At 24.6% G+C, this 19872-nt stretch overlaps 1 protein-coding gene across 1 annotated transcript; it reads left to right on the top strand.

Moving 5' to 3' along the window:
* Positions 1-1664: 1664 nt before the first annotated feature.
* Bma-daam-1 (Formin Homology 2 Domain containing protein) lies at positions 1665-18198 on the top strand (the record flags this gene model as incomplete). The annotated part of the gene is made up of 19 exons (XM_043082414.1): positions 1665-1850; positions 2065-2160; positions 2454-2590; positions 2922-3057; positions 3508-3591; positions 10346-10570; positions 12350-12507; positions 13195-13359; positions 13588-13695; positions 13981-14118; positions 14599-14905; positions 15088-15333; positions 15908-16023; positions 16233-16321; positions 16470-16586; positions 16782-16944; positions 17069-17288; positions 17549-17732; positions 18071-18198. 19 exons carry the CDS (start codon positions 1665-1667, stop codon positions 18196-18198), a joined length of 3003 nt encoding a protein of 1000 aa, XP_042938348.1.
* Between the last annotated feature and the right edge of the window lie 1674 nt (positions 18199-19872).

Here is a 19872-nt window from a genome sequence, read left to right as displayed (position 1 = left end):
ACTTATTTTAAATGGACCAAACCGATTTCTATTTTATCATTGTTATAATTTATTTACTTTGTAATATAATTGCATATCCTACAATATTATCCATTATTTCAGTTTTATATGAAATGCAAATTGATAAAATTTAAAATTTGCAATTTATAATTGCGTTTTAAAATTTCAAAAATATGAATGTTTGATATTTCAACAAATTTTTCAAATTTTTTAATTTAAGGATTGTATTGGAATTCTCTCTTATTATTACTTTTGTCATTGCTTTGCTAAAATCATTTACTATCTTAGACTTAATTTAACTAATTTAAGTTTTAAGACAGAGTGATATTCTAACTTTAATGATAATAGATAAGAAATTAATCACCAAATGATTAATTGATATTTCAATAATTTGTAAATTTATCGAAAAATGAGCCAAAACCGATTTGTTTACATAAAAATATATTCTGTATTCTGAGCAATGATCGAAATTTCAAAAAGTAACGCTACATTTTACTTTCCAAAATCATTTTTTAATATTTTATTTTAAATTCCTTAACAAAATAACAAAAATATTAGTATGTATATTTAATAAAAAGAATTCAAATAATACTTTACTGATTCTTTGATTTATTTTCCATCTAAAAAAAAAATCATCTGTGAATCTAAACTTTTCTTTTTTGAACAGATTATAATAGCTAACCAAATTTTATTTCTTATTATCTAAAATTTGTATTGAATAAAATTATTCACAAAATTTGTTAATTTATTTCAAAAAAAAAAAAACAATTCAGAATGGTTAACTATCATTAGTTGTGGTCAGTAACATATGTAAGCAATTTTTTCTAAACTTTAAAGATCTCATATCATCTATAAAGAGTCTATTGAAATTGTCAACTAATTCACTCTCTAAATGAAATAAAAAGTTGTTTATTATTTTATTCGAGAAATAATAATTGAAAAATTATTAATAAGTTTCAGTTAAATAAATCAATCAATTGTACATCTATTGCTACTAGTAAATAAATATTATGTTTGCATATTATAGCTCATTAATTTCCGCATTTTGTCCATTAAAATTTTCCCTTAATTCTTAATTGTAAAAACAAAATCTCGAACTTGGAATATCCCGAGAGTATCATGCAATCGCTACAAATTCATTTAAATTTTCTCTTAAATTCCTAATTGCAAAGAAAAATCTCAAAATCTCGGACTTGGAATATCCCGAGAGTATCATGCAATCGCTACAAATTCATTTAAATTTTCTCTTAAATTCCTAATTGCAAAGAAAAATCTCAAAATCTCGAACTTGGAATATCCCGAGAGTATCATGCAATCGCTACAAATTCATTTAAATTTTCTCTTAAATTCTTAATTGCAAAAAAAAATCTCAAAATCTCGAACTTGGAATATCCCGAGAGTATCATGCAAATTGATAGCAAATACTTAATAATAATAATTTGTTTTATTTTCTTTTAATGACACTAAAACAACAGATTCTTCCCACAGTAAATCACTTACTCATTACTTTCATTTATTGCAATCTCAATAAATTACTCTCTCTCTCTCTCTCTCTACTGAGTTGTCTTTATCAGTTGTCTTTATCAACTTATCACTCTTTCACATGCGATCATTGCTGACAGTACTTCAAGTTGTTCAGATAAACATTTGGCTTCCATTTTAGAATGATTAATGCGATAAATCGAATGCTAAATTGTTTGAATTGGGTCAGATCAGGTGACATCAAAGAAGAGAAAATGCATATTGAGAAGTATATTGTGCCACCTGATCCATTTCATAGTTTGGTTTTTACCTTGGATGCAGCTAATCTTAATAAATGTGAAGTGGATATTGCATTTCCCAGACTTCTCGTATGTGTTTCTTTCTTTTTTTTTTTTCTTTTTTTTCTTTTGTTAAATTAAAAAATAAATTATAATAATTTTCAAAACTTTTTATTCGCAATTTATATTATTTCACTTTTACACCAATATTATATGCTTTCTTTCCTTTTTGAATATTTTGACAAATTCTAAGAAATCAATTAGCATATTGCTTTCAACCTTGTTAAGCTATAAATTGTTCCAGGCAGAGTTAGACTTATCACCCGAAAATCAAAAGTTGTTACTCGATCAGCCAATTGAAAAGAAATGTTTAATGCTCACAGAACAAAATGCTATACGAGTAAGTAATATTTTAATTTTTGGATAAATGTATCTATCATTAATTGATAATTGATTAAAAAAAAAAAATCAGTAATTAAAATTGATCAAATATTTGATTATTTTTGGATGGCAAATGAATTCTTTTACTATGTGAAAGTACTTTGTTGTACTTTGTTTCATTCAAATTCAAATTCAAAACATCAATGATAAATAATTTAAGTGCTTTTGTATGCATATGTGTCCGTCAATTTGAAAATTTTTTTTTAAGCAAATCTTAAATTTACTAATTTAACATTTTAAAAATAATTTTAGGATAAATATGGCATAGGTAATAGTAAAATAGCAGAGAAATTCTTGGAGATTATTCAAGGAAATAGTTTATTAGACAGTGATAAAAATCTTTATGTCTTGGAAGCGCTGTTTATTTCGTTAAGGACACAATCACACAGGTAAATCAGCTATTTATAAATTTAAAAAATCAAAAAAAAATTTTTAAAATTTTCAAATTAATCGAAATTTGAATTATTTAATATTTACAATGTTTTATAAAATTAATTTAAAATTAATGCTAATATCTTGCACAAAAAATCTTTAGATAGCTTAGAAAAAATGTATGAATGCAATAAATTGAAATTATTAACTGATTAATAATAATTGAAAAATCTTTCAACCAATAAAATTTTTTATGTATTTCGAAAAAAATTTGATAATCAAAAAAAAAAAAGAAAAAAGAAAAATCAATTCGTTTTTTTTATTTGTTATGCTGTCAAATTATTGCAGTTATGTGGAAAATTTTGTCAAATTAGGTGGCAGTGGACATTTAAAAAGTTTACTAAGTGAATGTTCGAGACGATCAGGGCTGGAACAGCATGCATCTGCTATTTTACTTTGCTTTCGAGCACTTCTTAATTCAACGGTATTCTTCAATTATGATTTATAATTCTTAAAAAGATATTAGAAACTTATAAAATGCAAATATAATACTAAATTTTGTCTCTGAAAAATTTTTAAATTAAATTTTCAAAAAAAAAAAAAAAAAAAACAACGAAAAACTCAACATTTTTTTTTTTCAGCTTTCTGTTCATTACAATTTTTAAATATACAACTGCAATTTGTTTTTTATTTCAAATTTCAAATGATTTTTAAAAAAAATTAAATTTTGAACATTTTAGCTATTACAGTAATTTATGAAACGCCATATGTAGTAGTACTTATTTTGAATTGCAATTTCAAAATGCAAAAATTAGAAAAATGCATTTAGGAGAAAAAAAAAGGAAAATTGAAAAATTAAATATCTAATTGATTATTCATTGAAAATTAGACAAATACATGGAACACAGTTGAAATGACATGAAATTCTTTTCAGGTTGGTCGGTTGGTTATTTTATCATCGAATGACACACTTTGTGTCATTGCGTCGTCCACTTCTCTTCCAAGTGCTAAATGCAAGGTTATTTTTTTTTTTTTGTTTTCTAGAATTTTTCAAATTAACTGTCTTAGTGACAAGCATAACTGATAGTTTGGTTTTCCATAATGTCAAACTGATAAACTGATATGTGACAAGCATAACTGATAGTTTGGTTTTCCATAATGTCAAACTGATAAACTGATATGTGACAAGCATAACTGATAGTCTGGTTTTCCATAATGTCAAACTGATAAACTGATATGTGACAAGCATAACTGATAGTCTGGTTTTCCATAATGTCAAACTGATAAACTGATATGTGACAAGCATAACTGATAGTTTGGTTTTCCATAATGTCAAACTGATAAACTGATATGTGACAAGCATAACTGATAGTCTGGTTTTCTATAATGTCAAACTGATAAACTGATATGTGACCAGCATAACTGATAGTCCATGGAGCATCAGTTTACTACTTTTAACTCTCGAAATGATGCATTTCTGAACTTAGTTTGCCTTCTATAGTAATAGCAGTAGTAATTTTTTCTAGTAAAATTATAAAATAGTTGAGAAAGAGAAGAAAGTATTAATTAGTTATCATTATCACTTGGTGATAAATTTGCAGTGAGAGTAAAAAAGCATCCAATGCTTTAAATCAAATGTCAAAATGATTGAAAAATATTCTGTTTCCTTCCAAATTTGCAAACAATATAGTTTTTGAAAGAAACACAAAATAATTGAAATTTAATTTATTTCATTTGTTTTGCTTCATCATTCGAAAATTTATCGATCACATAAAATATCAGTGAAAAATTTTATTTGTTTAATAAACAGAATAATTCATAGTGGATGATTATATTAATATTTAGTGATAATTGCTGCATTTAAAATTTCTTTTTTAAACCATTGAAAAGAATCATTTTGTCAAATTTTTATGAAAATGATTGCATCATTAAATCACTTAAAGAACTTTTCCATCCATTTCATATATATATATATTTGTCAGTTGAATGAATTCAGGAAGAAATGAAAAATTATTTTCTTCCTTTATTTATTATTGCATAACATTTTTCTTTTCAAAAAAAAAATTCAAAATACAAATGAAAATATTTGTTTAATTTGAAATTATTAAACTTTCAGTATGCAATAATCTAGGTCATTTTAATAATGTTTCTGCTATAAAAGAATGTTTTTTTTTTTATTGTTGTTTACTTTGTTATTTGTTTGCTAACACAAATACATAAATAAATCTAAATATTGAATGAGCGATTTAGAAATAATTTCAAAATGAAACATTCAATTCTTAATTAAAATGATCAACTTTTTTATCTTCTTCTCCTTCATTTCATTCTTCTCGAAAATTATTCAAAGCTAAATTTGGCAGATCAATGGGCGGTAATTGAATAGTACGAGAAGTTCATAAAAGGTCATCGTAATGTCGCACTGTTGTAATAGTAATAACGTTGTTGGAATGCAAATTAGCCATTCTTCTTCCCTATTTCTCTTTGTGAGATAAACATTAGAATGAAAATTTATCGAATTGCGATGTTATCAGACACAGACTAATTACTGATTATCATTTTAATCATTTAAGTTTGAATGACGAAGAAATCCTTGATAAGTTATTGTTTTTTATTGATTTGTTAAAAAATGGCGCTGTTTGCTGTATTTCATGAAAAATTGATTTTTTTTTCAGGTTGGAAGGAAAGTAGAAATAGATTTTATCACTCTAAGTTTTTTTTTTTTTTTTTCTAAGATTTTATCACTTTAAGACGAATTTACTTATCAGGTTTTATCGCAGAAAGTTTGTCAAAACAAGATGAATGTAGCTGATAAATAAGTTAATCATCGAGAGCAGAGAAGATTAAAATAATCAAGAAGCATTTGTGAGTACTATCGAGAGTCTCGTAAATCTCTTCATTTCAATTACAAGAATTTTGCAGTATTTATACACTGAATGATTTATTGAAATAATTTTTGGATAGTTTTTGCTTTTTAATTTCAATATTTCACACAATATTATCGCTTTCCATTCTTTTTCTATATTTTCTTTTTTTTTTTGCACATTTTTTTTCTCTCATTTTTATGCTAAAATTTGAAAAACATAAAAAGTTCCTTTTCAAAGTAAATAAAACATTCCGGAAAAGAAGCAAAATGGAAGAGAGAAAAAAAGTTAAAATGTAAAAAAAAAAAAAAAAAATAAAGTAAACAAGCTGGCTATAAATGTCATTTGTACTTTTCTATGATTCTTCCTCTTTTTTTTTTTTAATTTTCAAAATTTTCGATTAGTTTGCTTATTTATATTGGTTTATTTGTTGCTATACATATACTTAAAATAAAGAATGAGCCGGATTTTAAATCAGGAAAGATAATTATATGAAAACATTTGCTCTTTCTTTCCAATTTTGATCTCAACAACCACCTTGCTTTATTGATTGATCATTTATTTTATGAGAAATCTGAACAAAGAAACCTTTTCAACTTAATTTCTGTAAATGTTAATTCATGAATTTGAAATAGTAAAAAATCCTGAAGAAATGTGCTATAATTGAGCTAATTTTTCTTTGTAAATTTGATGAAATTAGCAGTAAATGAAATCGCCCAATAATTTTTTTTGGATTTTTCAAATGATTTGAAAACCTCAAAAAAAAAAAAAAAATTGGTTGCTCTATTTAATTAAAAAAATGAAATTAGAAAGAAAATTCTATTATATTGAAAATTTGCATTTTATGATAAATGCATATTAGAAAAGACAGAAAATCAAAATTTTGAATGATTTATTCATTTTTTTTCAATATTTCCATTTTTTTATTTCTTATAATTTATCCATGAATTTTCATTTCTAAAGTTTTTACAAATAAATAAAAAGTATTTGACAATTAAATGAAAAATGAATTTTTATATTTTTGATCCATCCATGCTTACTATTATTTATAATAATGTTAGCTTTTCTTTGTTGCTTGTAGATACAAAAATTCCGCTTTAAATTAAAATTTTAACATATAATTTTTCAATTTTAATTTCAATCTTAACATATAATTCTAATTGCTCGTAAAATCTTCTTACTTTAATTATTATTCCATTGTTTAAAATATTATATTTGAAACATTCCCCTCAAGAAATCAAATTTTCTGACAGTGTACTGAGTTTAAAAAATTTTTCATCGAAAAATAGAAATTACTTATTTATTAAATCACCGATTGTTTTATTAGCATTATAAGTAAAAATGCTCTGTTTATTTAATATTTTCTATTTTTCCAAAAAAAAAAAAAAATGCAAATGTTCGATGCTAAATATTATTTAATTATTGTCTTACTTTTACAATCTCTCTAAAAGCAATTTCACTTAATTTCATCTTCTTTTTTTTTTTTTTTTTGAAATATATGAAAAGAACAAATGTGACATTGCATGAAATTTTAAAATTTTCAAAAATGGCTCATTTATTAATTTAATTAAACGTTAACCTTTTTCTTTTTGCTCCATCGAATTTTTATTAAAAAAAAAAAACTTTCAATTTCAGTACTGATTAATGTTCCTTAAAAGTAATTTAAAAGTTTTTGCTTTTTTTTTTTTTTGCAATTAAAAAGTAAATGCTTTTTCAGCTATGCTGTATTAACTTTATTTCAAATTTGTCGAAAACTTTTCGATGAAATGAGCAAGCAACTAATTTCAAGGGCTAACACAGAAAAGTAATTTATAATTTAGTACGAAATTTAAGTAATAATTATTCAAAACTGTTCAAATTGACAAGAAGCTAGTTCTAAATATATGCTAAAGCTTAAAACAGGAAAAAAATTGGTCCGAAACCGGAAAACAATTTCATTATAAAGAGTAGTTCAGGTGTACACTCGGATCTTCTTCGTATTTAGATCATACATAAACTAATATATAAGATATATCATTTAATTAAGTATAAAAAAAATATAAAATGTATAAAAAGTATTTTTACCATTTAATTCCTTCTATAGTTCATTGTTCAAATGTTGAATTTTCTATTAAAATTTAAATACCAAAAGGTCATTCAAACTTATTTTTTATAATTTATACTGATGAAAACAGCATTTCAATTAGAAAAATATTTTTGTTGTAGCTATATTCATGTGATAACAAATCAGAGATTATTATAATTATATTTGAACATACAATAAGAACCAGTTTGAAAGATAAAATCCGGTTTTCTGTCTTACTGAATTGATGTATTTCAATTATTCATTAAAAATTATCTTTAATTTAAGTATTATAATTCCAATTTGTAATGTTTTTTGTTCAGCATAGAATTTTCAAATTATTATTAATATTAATGGAATTAAAAAGAGAGCGTTTTGCTTGAATTTTGTTTAAAGAAAACTTTGTAACTTATGTTTACTTCAATAAAAAAATTTATTAAACTGTAACAAATTTAACAATAATTTCATTTTTGAAAATAATTTCTCAGAATGAAAATAATTTCTCAAATTTGAAAATAATTTCTTAGAATGCAATCAGTTCCGCCCACATTTTTCTCTTTTCAATTGGTATTTGCAGAAGAAAAACAATAAAAATTACATAAGAATCTATTATTCATCCATATATTTTCAAAAATATTCAAAGCTTTATCCCAACTATCTTATCTTTTTCATTCTTTTAGAAGTAAATTCGGAAGGGAATTCAAAATGTTAAAAAATTCGAGTTCTGATTAAATGATATTTACCGCCTACTGATAACATTTTCTCTTTTTTCGTCATCAATTTTTTTTTTATTTTGGTTAATACAGAATTTTCCAAATCTGCAAGTAGAGGTTAATTAATTAAAGCATACAATGATATAAGATTTCAATAACAATATTATAAGAATTTCTAAAAAAAAAGAGAAGTTTGAAATATGAAAATGTTCTTTATGAACTTTTATGCCTAATTAAAGGAAGAATATTTGATATTTTTAATGATTGAATCAATAATTTTAAATTTTAGACAAAGTTATTAACTCTAAACCTTTCCTTTATTCCTCATTTGAACTACTTTTCTAATCTTATAGCATCTTTCTTTTCAAAATCTCAAAATTTTCTCTTCGAATTATTAATATGCAATAGGAGCTGTGCACTTTAACTTTTGCGCCCTCGCTAAAGAGAGGGCGCAAAAGACAAAAATGTGTGATTCTGTCATTCATTATTCATAGAAAAGCTTTTTTTATTGTCAATTAAAAATTTTAAATGCAACATTTTAAATTTTAATTTCTTATTACGATTGCGGAATGAATGTTGAAAGGAGTGTAAGTGATAATCGTATCTAACAGTGACCTTTTATTTTGCAATCATATCATCACTGATAATTATCATTTAGGTTACTATCACTATCACTAATTCTATGATTAAATTATATTTCTCTTCAAGCAAAAAAAAAAAAAAAAAATTTTTTTTTGTTTTATTTTTAAATAAATTACTTTTTATATTGCATAGATTAATTTTTGCAATTTTCCCTGTTTTATATTTTATTGCATTCAAACTTTGGTACAAAAATTAAAAATCTTATTTGTTATCCAATTGCAATTTTTTTTTCTTTTTTATACTAAAATGCAAAACATATATAAATGTAATTAAATAAACAAATTAAATTAAATTAAATACAGTATGCAAATGATAATTTCATGTACACTAACGTAGATATTTAACAGTAATCGTCGATTTTTTTCCTCTCATCATCCTCTCAGCATTAAAATTTCTTTATAATTAAATATAATTTCTCATAAATACCTGTATCTCTCTCTCTCTCTCTCTCTCCTTTTTTCCATTTTTTTTTCGTTTCGTTTAAATTGCAAAAAATATAAAAATCCCTATATTTCGTTAAAATTACAAATGGCAAAAATGTATATTTTCAGTTTTTTTAGCAAAAAAAAAATGATAGAAATAAAAAATAAAATAAATAAACGAAAATATTTTGTTTATATTCTAACTATTGTCATCTCATTTGCTTTTCCATTTCATTTTTTCCCTTTTTTTTTTTATTATTATTATAATTACTTTCCTTCCATTTTATCTCATTCTCTCAACAATTTTCATTTCTCATTTTGCATCATTAATTGCCATTTGAAAAAAAAAAAAAAAAAAAAAACGTTTGGTAAATAATTGCTCATTTTGCTCATTTTTTCATGGATTTTTATCCTCCGATATAACACTTTTATTCCGAATTAATCCGCCGGTCGGTACTTTTGAATAAATGAAAAATACTGGTAAATTTTGAAAATGTTACCTCATTTATTGCTGAAAATTCTACTTTTATTCTCCCATCAATGCATGATGTGAACTTTAATTTATTCATGAATGAATGAAATTGAACTGCCATAAGCTTTCTTCATTTATTACTAAAAAATTGATCTCAGAGTTAATTATATGAATTTAAAAAGTAGCAGCTCTGCAAAAATATTTGATCCAATAGTAAGTTCGATTTTTGAACTAAATTGACCCAAACAAAGAAATCACAGATTATTATATATAATATTGATCTCTAAGACTCTTTTATTAATCAAACTTTAAATTATTCATATTCTTCTTTCCAGTAATAGTATAAGATGGACCAGAAAGCATGATAATATCGTGAATAATCATAGCTAACTGTCCACCATGGTTTCATTTCACCTAAACTACGATATCTCTTTAAATTTTAAAATTTAAACTAATTTTTAAAAAATTTTTTTAAATTTCACATAATACATGAACTTTAGACATAGTATCATCCATGTGACATAGTCATTAGGATGAGTAATCTTTTCGGTCAGTGATTCGAAAAGGAATTAATTTTTTTTTTTTTTTTTTGAATTACAGGTTTTGTGCTATGAAATATTAGCCGGTATTTGTTTGATACCTGATGGACATCAAAAAGTGCTGCATGCAATAACGGATGCACAAAGAATTCTTGGAGAAAGGACGAGATTTCAACGGTTGGTAGACGATATCTACCGGAATTACGGCAACGATCGTGAAACTGACCGAGTACGCACAGCTGCGATGAGCCTAATTAATGCATTATTAAGCACTGGTCCTGCTGAGGTATTCATTTCAAATTTATTTAATTTTTTTTTTTTTTTTTTAGAGATTAGAAATAATTTCAAATATTTAGAATTGACGTATGTTTCTTATCGTTTAGTTGCATATTTGAGAAATTAAAAATTATTCCATAGGAGACATTTGACAAAACAAAAGTCAATGGATCTAATGCCTAAAAATCCTCTCTAAAACCCATTTTCATTCCCTCTCTCTCTCTCTCTCTCTCTCTCTCTTGTATTTTAAGGAATGATACTGTCAGTGCTATAAAGCAGAGTTTAAGAAATTGTTTAAAATTTTGAGAAAAGATAGCAATAAAGGATTTACCACTATCTCCAATTATCTTCAATACAAAAAGATTGATCAATTTATAATTGTAACATCGAACTGTAATCACCTAAAGATAAAATGAATGATAAGAAGCAGCAATGATTATCATATCATTGATTGCTTGATATCAGCATGTAAAATGATTCTTTCAAGTGTTATTTTATTTTTCATTTTAAGCATTAACGTTGCGAATTTTAGGCTTAATTTTCCTTTTAACGATTGCTTTGCATGTTCGAAAGAATATGTAGATGAGACACTTAGAAATAATATTATATGTGTGACAGAAACATTTCAATAAAATTACGATATAAAAATAAAAAATATTTTTAATGAAAAAAAAAAATTTAAATAATATGAAAATTTCAAAATTTAAATTCAAAAATATATAAAAAGGAGTAACCATTCTTTTCAATATTTGATTACGACATTTTTCTCCAAAGCTGCTTAAAGATAGTGATCAGATAGCAGTAGTAGTAGTAGTTATGATATAAATAATTTGATGAATTGAATTCGAATACGAAAGCAATTAAAGTGAATCGGAAAGCAGTTGACTTTCACCTTTTGCTTTCCTGGTAGATTAGAAGTAGTTTCATCCTAAAATTTTTATTTCTACCATTAATTTATATACCAAGAAAGCAACTTTTATCAGATTTATAACTGATAAATGTAAAAAAGATTTATAAATTAGAAGGAGAAAAAAAAAAAAATCGGTCAAATTTGAAGGTGAAGGTTAGATAAGAGAGAGAGAGAGAGTTATTGTTTTTATATAACTGATATTTTTTTTTTTTTTGCAAAAATTTAGAAAACTGATAAGTTTCATTGAAACAGCTGACTGTCAGTTGTCAAAAATTTGAGGCGGAAAAAGATAAAAAAACCTTTTATCACATTACTCATTTATCTTCAACAATTGATCAAAATTGTTACTTGAAACTTTTCTTGCAAGCAATTAGTATTCATTAAGTAATTACTTGAATAATTGTTATAACTTCTAAACCGCTTGTTCAATTAACTCAACTGAAACTTTTATTTTTATTATTTGTTATGACAAATTTTATTTATTATTTGTTATGACAAGTTTTATTTATTATTTGTTATGACAAATCTGTTTATAAATTATTATTTATAAAACTTTCTAATAATCAAAATAGCTTTCACTTTGCTTTTTCAATCTTTTTTTCATCAACAAATTTTTATTTTATTGTTTGTTAATTATGGAAAAAGTTTCTTTTTAATTTGTGAAAATACTAAATTATATGCTTTCTCATTAGAATTACAAATTTTCATAAAACAATTTTTATGCCAACAATGCAAAAATTCAAAACAATATCTCATTTTTTGATTTAGTAGAATTCATAAAAATTTTGGTCAATAAAATTTATCTTTTTAATGGATTTTTCTTTATTTTATATTTTCAAATATTGCGATGAAAATTTTTTTTTTTTTTTTTTTTTTTAGAAATCATTGGAATTTCGTATGCATTTACGATTTGAACTATTAATGTTAGGATTGCATAATATCCTGGAACAACTTCGTGCTACTTCGTCAACCGTTTTGGACGATCATTTCGATTTGTTTGAAATGAGTAGACAAGAGGATGAGCAGCATTTTGCCAGGTGACATAAAATATTTCATGATTTAATTATATTGAATTAACAATAGAACAATCAATTCTATGTTTTATTTAGCTCTTTTTTTGCATCATTTAAGTTTTTAAAAATATTTGCCTTATTTATTTATCCTTTCATTTTATCTTTTCATATTTTAATTCGACATTAATTGCATGTGAATACTTTCCTGATATTTTATTTATCTTTAAGTAACAGAAAATGTTATTGATACATATCTTTAAATTGCTATTTGAGGATTAAAATATTATTTTCTATAATAGAAGTCAAATTTATGATGTGACATTTTATTGTGTCATCAGCAAGAATATGACAAACTTTCTTTTAATTATATTATTTTCCTTGGCCCACATAGAAAAATGAGAAATGGAATAAGAAAGTAAATAAGTGAATAGTATTTAAGAAATATCTGATAATCAATTGTAATAATTAATTTAACAATTATTTAAAAAAAATTTGGTACAAAATAAATTAACTTTTCTTGATGTTAGTTAATTTCAAAACCAAAAAAAAAAAAAAAAAAAAAACAATAATTGATTGTATCAATGATAAAAGTTAGACACAGATAAAGGTAATTTGCTAAATATTATTGGTGATAATCCATATTGATTTATTTCATTACAATTTTTTGTAGTTAAAATAAATTAGAATTTAAGGATGAAATTGAAATTTAAGGAGAGACTCGGGGACATCAACACCAATTGATGTGGAAAATCCAACAGATATCATTGATATATTAATGGAACGATTGAATAATACCATTGCAATGCCTCATTTCATTTCCATTTTGCAGCATCTTATGCTTGTATCATCCGATCATAAACATACCCATATATGGAGGTAAATTCAGTTAATTAATTTGTATCTAAGATTTAATTTAAATTTTGTGACCATTTTTATGTTTAACTTAGTTTAAGTTTTTTTTTTTTTTTCTTTTTGCATTTCCAAAAAAAAAAAAATTAATCTCATCTTCAGTTTACTCTTTTATATTATAGTTTTTGTTTACCCATACAATAGGATATGTTATTTATGGATTAATTAAAATTAATTAGTCTATTTAATTTGTAGACTACTCGATATTGTACTACAACAGTTAGTATTACATGCAAAAATGGAAGTTTGTACAGATTTGCAAGAACCTGTCATAAGCATAGATATAAATAAAACTTTATCCAGGTATTTTGGTATAATTTTTAAGCAATAATCTCATTTTATCTAACTAATAAATAAAATTTTATGAATAAGTAAATACAATAGAAAATATAAAAATAAAATTATGACTACAAAAGATTTAGCAATTTATGAATAATCAATAACCGTGCATAATGTTTGTTTGTTAAGTAAACAATTTGCATTAGTTATAAAAAATTAAAATAACAAATTTTATTTTTCTCAAATAATATTATTAAAAGTGAGAGGTTTAAATAATTTAAGTTTATATAAGAAATGAATGAATTATAGATTACATACACAGCATGAATATGAAAATCTTGAAAGGATGTATAATGAATTGGAAGAAGAATTACGAAAAGAGAGAATGAATGTGATTGAATTGCAAAATCGCCTGGCTGATTGCGATTTGCGCTCCATTTATTCCAGGTGTGGTAATTATTTTTTTCTTTTTATAAGATTAAGGAATGCTAATTAAAATTATTATTAGAGATTGTAATCAGTTATAATCCTACTTAATTTTTCATTCAATTTTTTTTTTTAATATAAGTACAAAATACATATTTATTTGGTTGAAATATTTTGATATTATATATTTCTTCATCATTTTTACATTCTCATCAGCCTAATTTGAAGTACAATTGAATCATTTCTTTCCCAATTTGCAACTAATAATTTTTTTTTAAAAAAAATTATACTAATTAAATAAACAGTTATCATATCTATTATTTTTTTTTTCTTCCCAATTAATAATTTTTTTTTTTTAAAAAAAATTCATTTTATATCAATTAATTAATGAATTTTTTTTTTAAAAAAAAACTTCATTTTATGCACTATCATATCTTTTCATAGTTTTGCTTTTAAAAATTATACTAACTAAATAATCAGCTATTATCATATTTATTTTAGAACTAGCGCAGATTCGACAGATTCGACATTTCCGTCCGATCCTTGTGAATCTCCAAGTCCATCATCATCTTCGGTACCACCGATATGTCCACCGTTACTACCTCCACCACCACCGCCACCATCACTACTACAGCTTAGCATGCATCGTGATCGAACTGTACCGGAAGCAATCGGCGCAAATGAAAATACAAAAAAGATACCGAAATCAACAGCACAACTGAAAACGCTTAATTGGATAAAAATTCCTAAAGATAGAATTTTTGGCACTGTTTGGGAGAATATTAATGAGGAAAAATTGTATGAAAAGGTTATTGAATTGCTGGATGCTTATTTTAATATCATTTAACACAACAATCACCTTTATTAGCACAAATTTTATAGAGAAAATAACATATCATTTAGTTTACTGATAAACAATCTAAGTTAGTGTTAGATTTATTTTCATGTAAATATTGTTGTCATTTTTCAATTTAAAGTGACGAGTTTCAGTTAGATCTCGAAGATGTTACACAAAATTTTTCAATTAGCAAGATATCGATTGATGAAATGGAATCAGTAAGTGAAACATTACGTAGACAGCATCGTGCCGAAACATCCATTTCCGTCATCGAACCTCGTCGTGCCCAAAATTGCACGATTATGCTATCGAAGCTTCGGTTATCAAATAAACAAATTAAGCATGCCATTTTGTCAATGGATCAATATGGCGAATTACCACGTGATATGATCGAACAAGTATGATAGATATTATTGACAATTCAATTCAATTCAATTATTTTTGTATAAACATTTCAAACTTACTCATTTGCATATTTACTAGTGCAAAAATATTTATACTAATGCATATAATATCTAAAAATAGTTTAATTCTTCATTTGTCACTTTAATTTAAATTTTTTATGTTTTATTTGACTGATCTTAAATTCTCCTCCAACTATAATTTAATTAGAATAAATTAAATAGCGGGATGAATTATATGTAATATATAGAAATTAAGGTAGTATTTGTTGTCAATAACCACGGTATTTTATTTTTTCTCTACTTTGTAAAATTTGGTAGTCGACAATATTACCTGTAAATAATCATAACTATTATTACCTATTAATTACTATAATATCAATATCAAAAGTCAAAGAAAGTAATTATCTAATTTTTCAATTCCCTATTTTTCTTTTTTTCAAAAAATCAACTTGAATATTTGGTTAGTCTGAACTTCGTTGTGATTTTCAACTATTTCTATAACTTAAAAGTTTTCTTCCTAACTCAAAATTAGTTGTACCAAATAGCTAATTCAAAGATTTATTCTCAGATGTTAAAATTTTTGCCGACTAAAGAAGAAATTATGAAAATACGCGAAATCGTGGATAAATACAAAACTGTCAATGTATTATCAGTAGCAGATCGATTCTTTTATGAAATTAGCAAGTAAATTTCTTTTTCCTTATTTTTTTTTTTTTTTTTTCAGAATTATTGTTGAATTTCACAATGTGATAAAATGATTGCATAGTGATTAGAAGCATTCTGATAAGATAAGGAATGAAAATTTGTTTGGAAGATGCATTTATTCCGCTAATCATTGCTTTGTTAAAGATAAAAGATAAAAGTTCAAAATGACTGATAAATGTTTTCTTCAGTGTTCCGCGACACGAAGAACGCTTGCGTTGTTTGCATATTATTAGTACCTATCGAGAACGCATCAATGATGTTTCTAATACTGTTGAAAGTAAGCTAAAAATTATGCTAATATTATATTAATATGATTAATGTTGCGCTATAAATTAGATTTTATTTTATCGAAAAAAAAATTTTAAAAAATTTCATTTCTGTCATCTTTTTTTTTTTTTTTTCCTAATCACATTATTTTTCTTCAGCAGTAACAAATGCTTCAACAGCTGTAATAGGCAACAAACGTTTAAGACAACTTTTACGTATAATTCTAGCAGTAGGCAACATTCTGAATTGTGGAAAACGTAATGGAAATGCTTATGGTTAGTTATTAAAAGTTAAATAAAATTTTTGTTCTTTTTTTTTTTAGAATAAAATTTTAGAAATAAATCTAAAATGCATACTTTATTGACTGAGTGAATAGACCATCGTTGTGATCCGGTCGGTAGTGCTTTGAAGTTTTGGATCTAAGACGGACGTCAAATTAAAAAGAATTTTCAGACAGTACTACTTTATAGGATTCACATTAGCTTCGTTGCGATTACTCACAGACGTACGAAATTCATTACGTTCCGATCGTAACTTACTGCACTATATCGTTGAGCAATTCGAAAACAAGAAGTCAGATGTACTAGGCCTGAAACGTGACCTAGAAAGTGTCTATCAGGCTGCTAGGCACAGGTAAGTCTTTGCTGGCTCTTTTCTATACGTTTGCAGTTAATGCTATTATTACTGGACGAAACACTGTTATATATTTTTGAAAAGTTTAAAGAATAACTTAGCCATTTCTCATCATATACTACAGTCGTAAAGAAATGGAACAAGAACTGTGTGCTTTACGTAAATCAATCAAAATTGCAACGGAAGCGTTAAAAGATACCGAAACAATAAATGAAGACGAAACGTGGAATAACAAACGTGACAAGAACGTGGATCGTTTTGTAGAAGTGCTGAAGGATTTCCTGAATTCTGCTGAAAATGATTTTGCACAAGTTGAGAAGCAATATGGTGATATGGATACCAAGGTAAATTAAATCTTAAAATACTTTAAAGTAAAGATAGATGACGTACGTGATATCTTTTTATCTTCTTAAGTGAATATTTCAATATATAAAGTGAATTTGTAACATACTTTCATCTTCACTTACTCAAAAAAAAAAAAAAAAAAAAAAAAAAAATTAACCTAAATGGAAACTAGGAATAAACGAATGATTTCTCATTATAATTGTCCCATTTTTTTTTTTTTTTTGTTGTTGGTGTTAACCGATTAGCAGAATTATTTCAGTTCCGGGTATGTGTGAGGATGTTTGCAGAAGAACCGAGAAACACTTCACCGGATGATTTCTTCGGTATAATCTCGAAATTTTTAACTGCACTAACCGAATGTCATCAACAGATTTGGGAAGAGCGTGAAAATTTGGAACGACTTAAAAAGCAAACAATGGCACGATCAATACTGTCTAAAAGATGTAAATCTTTTCTCGACTGCTTATTTCATTCTTTTTTTTTTTTAAAAAAAAAAAAAGGAAAAAGTAATTCAAGTCAAGAAATTATTTCTATCCAGAATATTTCCTTATAATTTAAAAAATGTTTTAATGATGTTTTAATTGCTTTTTTTTTTAAAAAAAAAAGAAGGAAAAGTCATTGAAAATATATTCTAAACAAATTTCCAAATTTTCGATTGAATTTGTTATGTGCTATATCAGTTTTTTATGATTTTTTCAAAGAATTTACTGTAAAAATTTTGTGATAATATTTTATGATGTTTTATAAATTGATTAATTCAACGAATTCAATATTATTTCAGCTCGACAACGTGACAATCATAGTCGTAACTTTGATCAATTAGTTACAGCGTTACAAAGTGGTGAAATATTTTCCGAAGAATTGACACGTCTAAGGACGTCATTTCGTTCACGGAAGAAATTAGCCTAGTGCATCCTCAGAAAGAGAATGAAATTAGGAATTAATTTGAATTGATTAGAAAATAGTGTAACGGAAGAGATTCGTAAAATGTTCAGAATCACACAAAATTTTTTTTTTACATACACTTTTTACCTTCTAATTAAAACTAAAAAAATTGCCAAATGAATTTAGAAAATTCTAAAAAAAAAAAAAAAAAAAAAAAATTAATTCAATTTCATAATTTAAAATCATTGTCAAATATCAACGAAAGAATAGAATGGAAATTTTATGTAATAATACAATATAATATATCTTTTTTGTTCAATATTTACATAAATTAATTCATTTTGCAATGTTCTTTAAATATTAATCAATAAATTGATCGTTATCAGTGATAGTAGATAGAAGAGAGATCAAAAATAAAACAATGATTAGCTTTAACTTTATGTATGTAATTATTTGTTTGCATTTTTGTGTGTTTATTATAGATGTAATATCATTTTTCTATAAATCCTCCCCTTTTTGTAGTGAAAAGAATAAAATGTGAAATTTGATTTAATTTGATTTAAATTTAGGTTAGCATACAATTTTTTAAATGGTAAAAATGGTTGAATTTTTTTGAAACATTTAGAAGATATTTGTTCATTTAAATTTTGATATTATGTGTGTTTAGTAATTAACTTAAATATTATATTGTATGTTTAGTTTTTATTTATATGTTTACATGTTTAGTAATTAATTTTTTTTTACCTGCGTTTAGTAATCAATTTAAACAATGAAAAAAAAAAGTTAAATTATCCAAATTTCACTTATTATCTAAAGTTAACCGCTTTAAAAATTTTCTTGTAATTGGTTAACAATTTTAAAAATAGTGAAAAATAGAATTATTTTGTTGAATGACAAATTTATGAACTATGTTTGTTGCGCTATTGTCAGAGTAGAATTAGCTTATATATCATTAGCCATGTACAGTATGTATGTATATACATGTTTTTTTATCATTATTAATCATAAAATAATGATGATAATCTCAGGTGTACTTTTGTTATAATTAATTAAGTTAAGTTATGTTGCTATTATCATACGGAAAGAGTAATATATTCTCCTACTGTTTACTAATCTTATCGAATGCTCTTCTTTTATGTCACAAATATCTATGATAATTCTCTTATCACTTCATCTATCACTTCATTCAAACGATTAAACATTGATTTTTTTTTTATCACGTACGCAGTATTTTCACGCAACGTATCAGAAATAAATATAAAGATGAAAATAGATGCATGCATCTATTGTAAACTGTGCATGCACTTTTTTCAATCTTGAAATTCACAGTAATATTAATGGTCTATTAAAGAGCGAAGGTCAGTTGTGTTTATCAGAAATACAAACAATCGGTTAGGCTATTCATTTTTCTCTTCTTTTTTCTTTTTTTTTTTTTTTTTTTCGAAAGCAAAAAAAGTGAATAATATTTACAAAGTGATATATTTCAATGTTTGCATTTGGTAATTTTCCTTACAATCACAAACATTTTAATTTAATTCCTTTATTGTAAGCATATGTGAATTTCTTAACATATAAAAAAAAAAAAAAAAGAATCTTTTGATATTTCATTTGATAAGAGATAATTGACAAAAGTTTAAGTTCGAAAGACATATTATTCACCATAAAATGTCACAAAATTTTTTGAATATACATTGGTTG

The sequence above is a fragment of the Brugia malayi genome (genome assembly GCF_000002995.4).
Source record: "Brugia malayi strain FR3 genome assembly, contig: Bm_v4_Chr4_scaffold_001, whole genome shotgun sequence".
Classification (NCBI taxonomy): domain Eukaryota; kingdom Metazoa; phylum Nematoda; class Chromadorea; order Rhabditida; family Onchocercidae; genus Brugia; species Brugia malayi.
The sequence above is the reverse complement of the archived record's forward strand: the minus strand, read 5'-3'. Positions and strand labels throughout refer to the sequence as shown.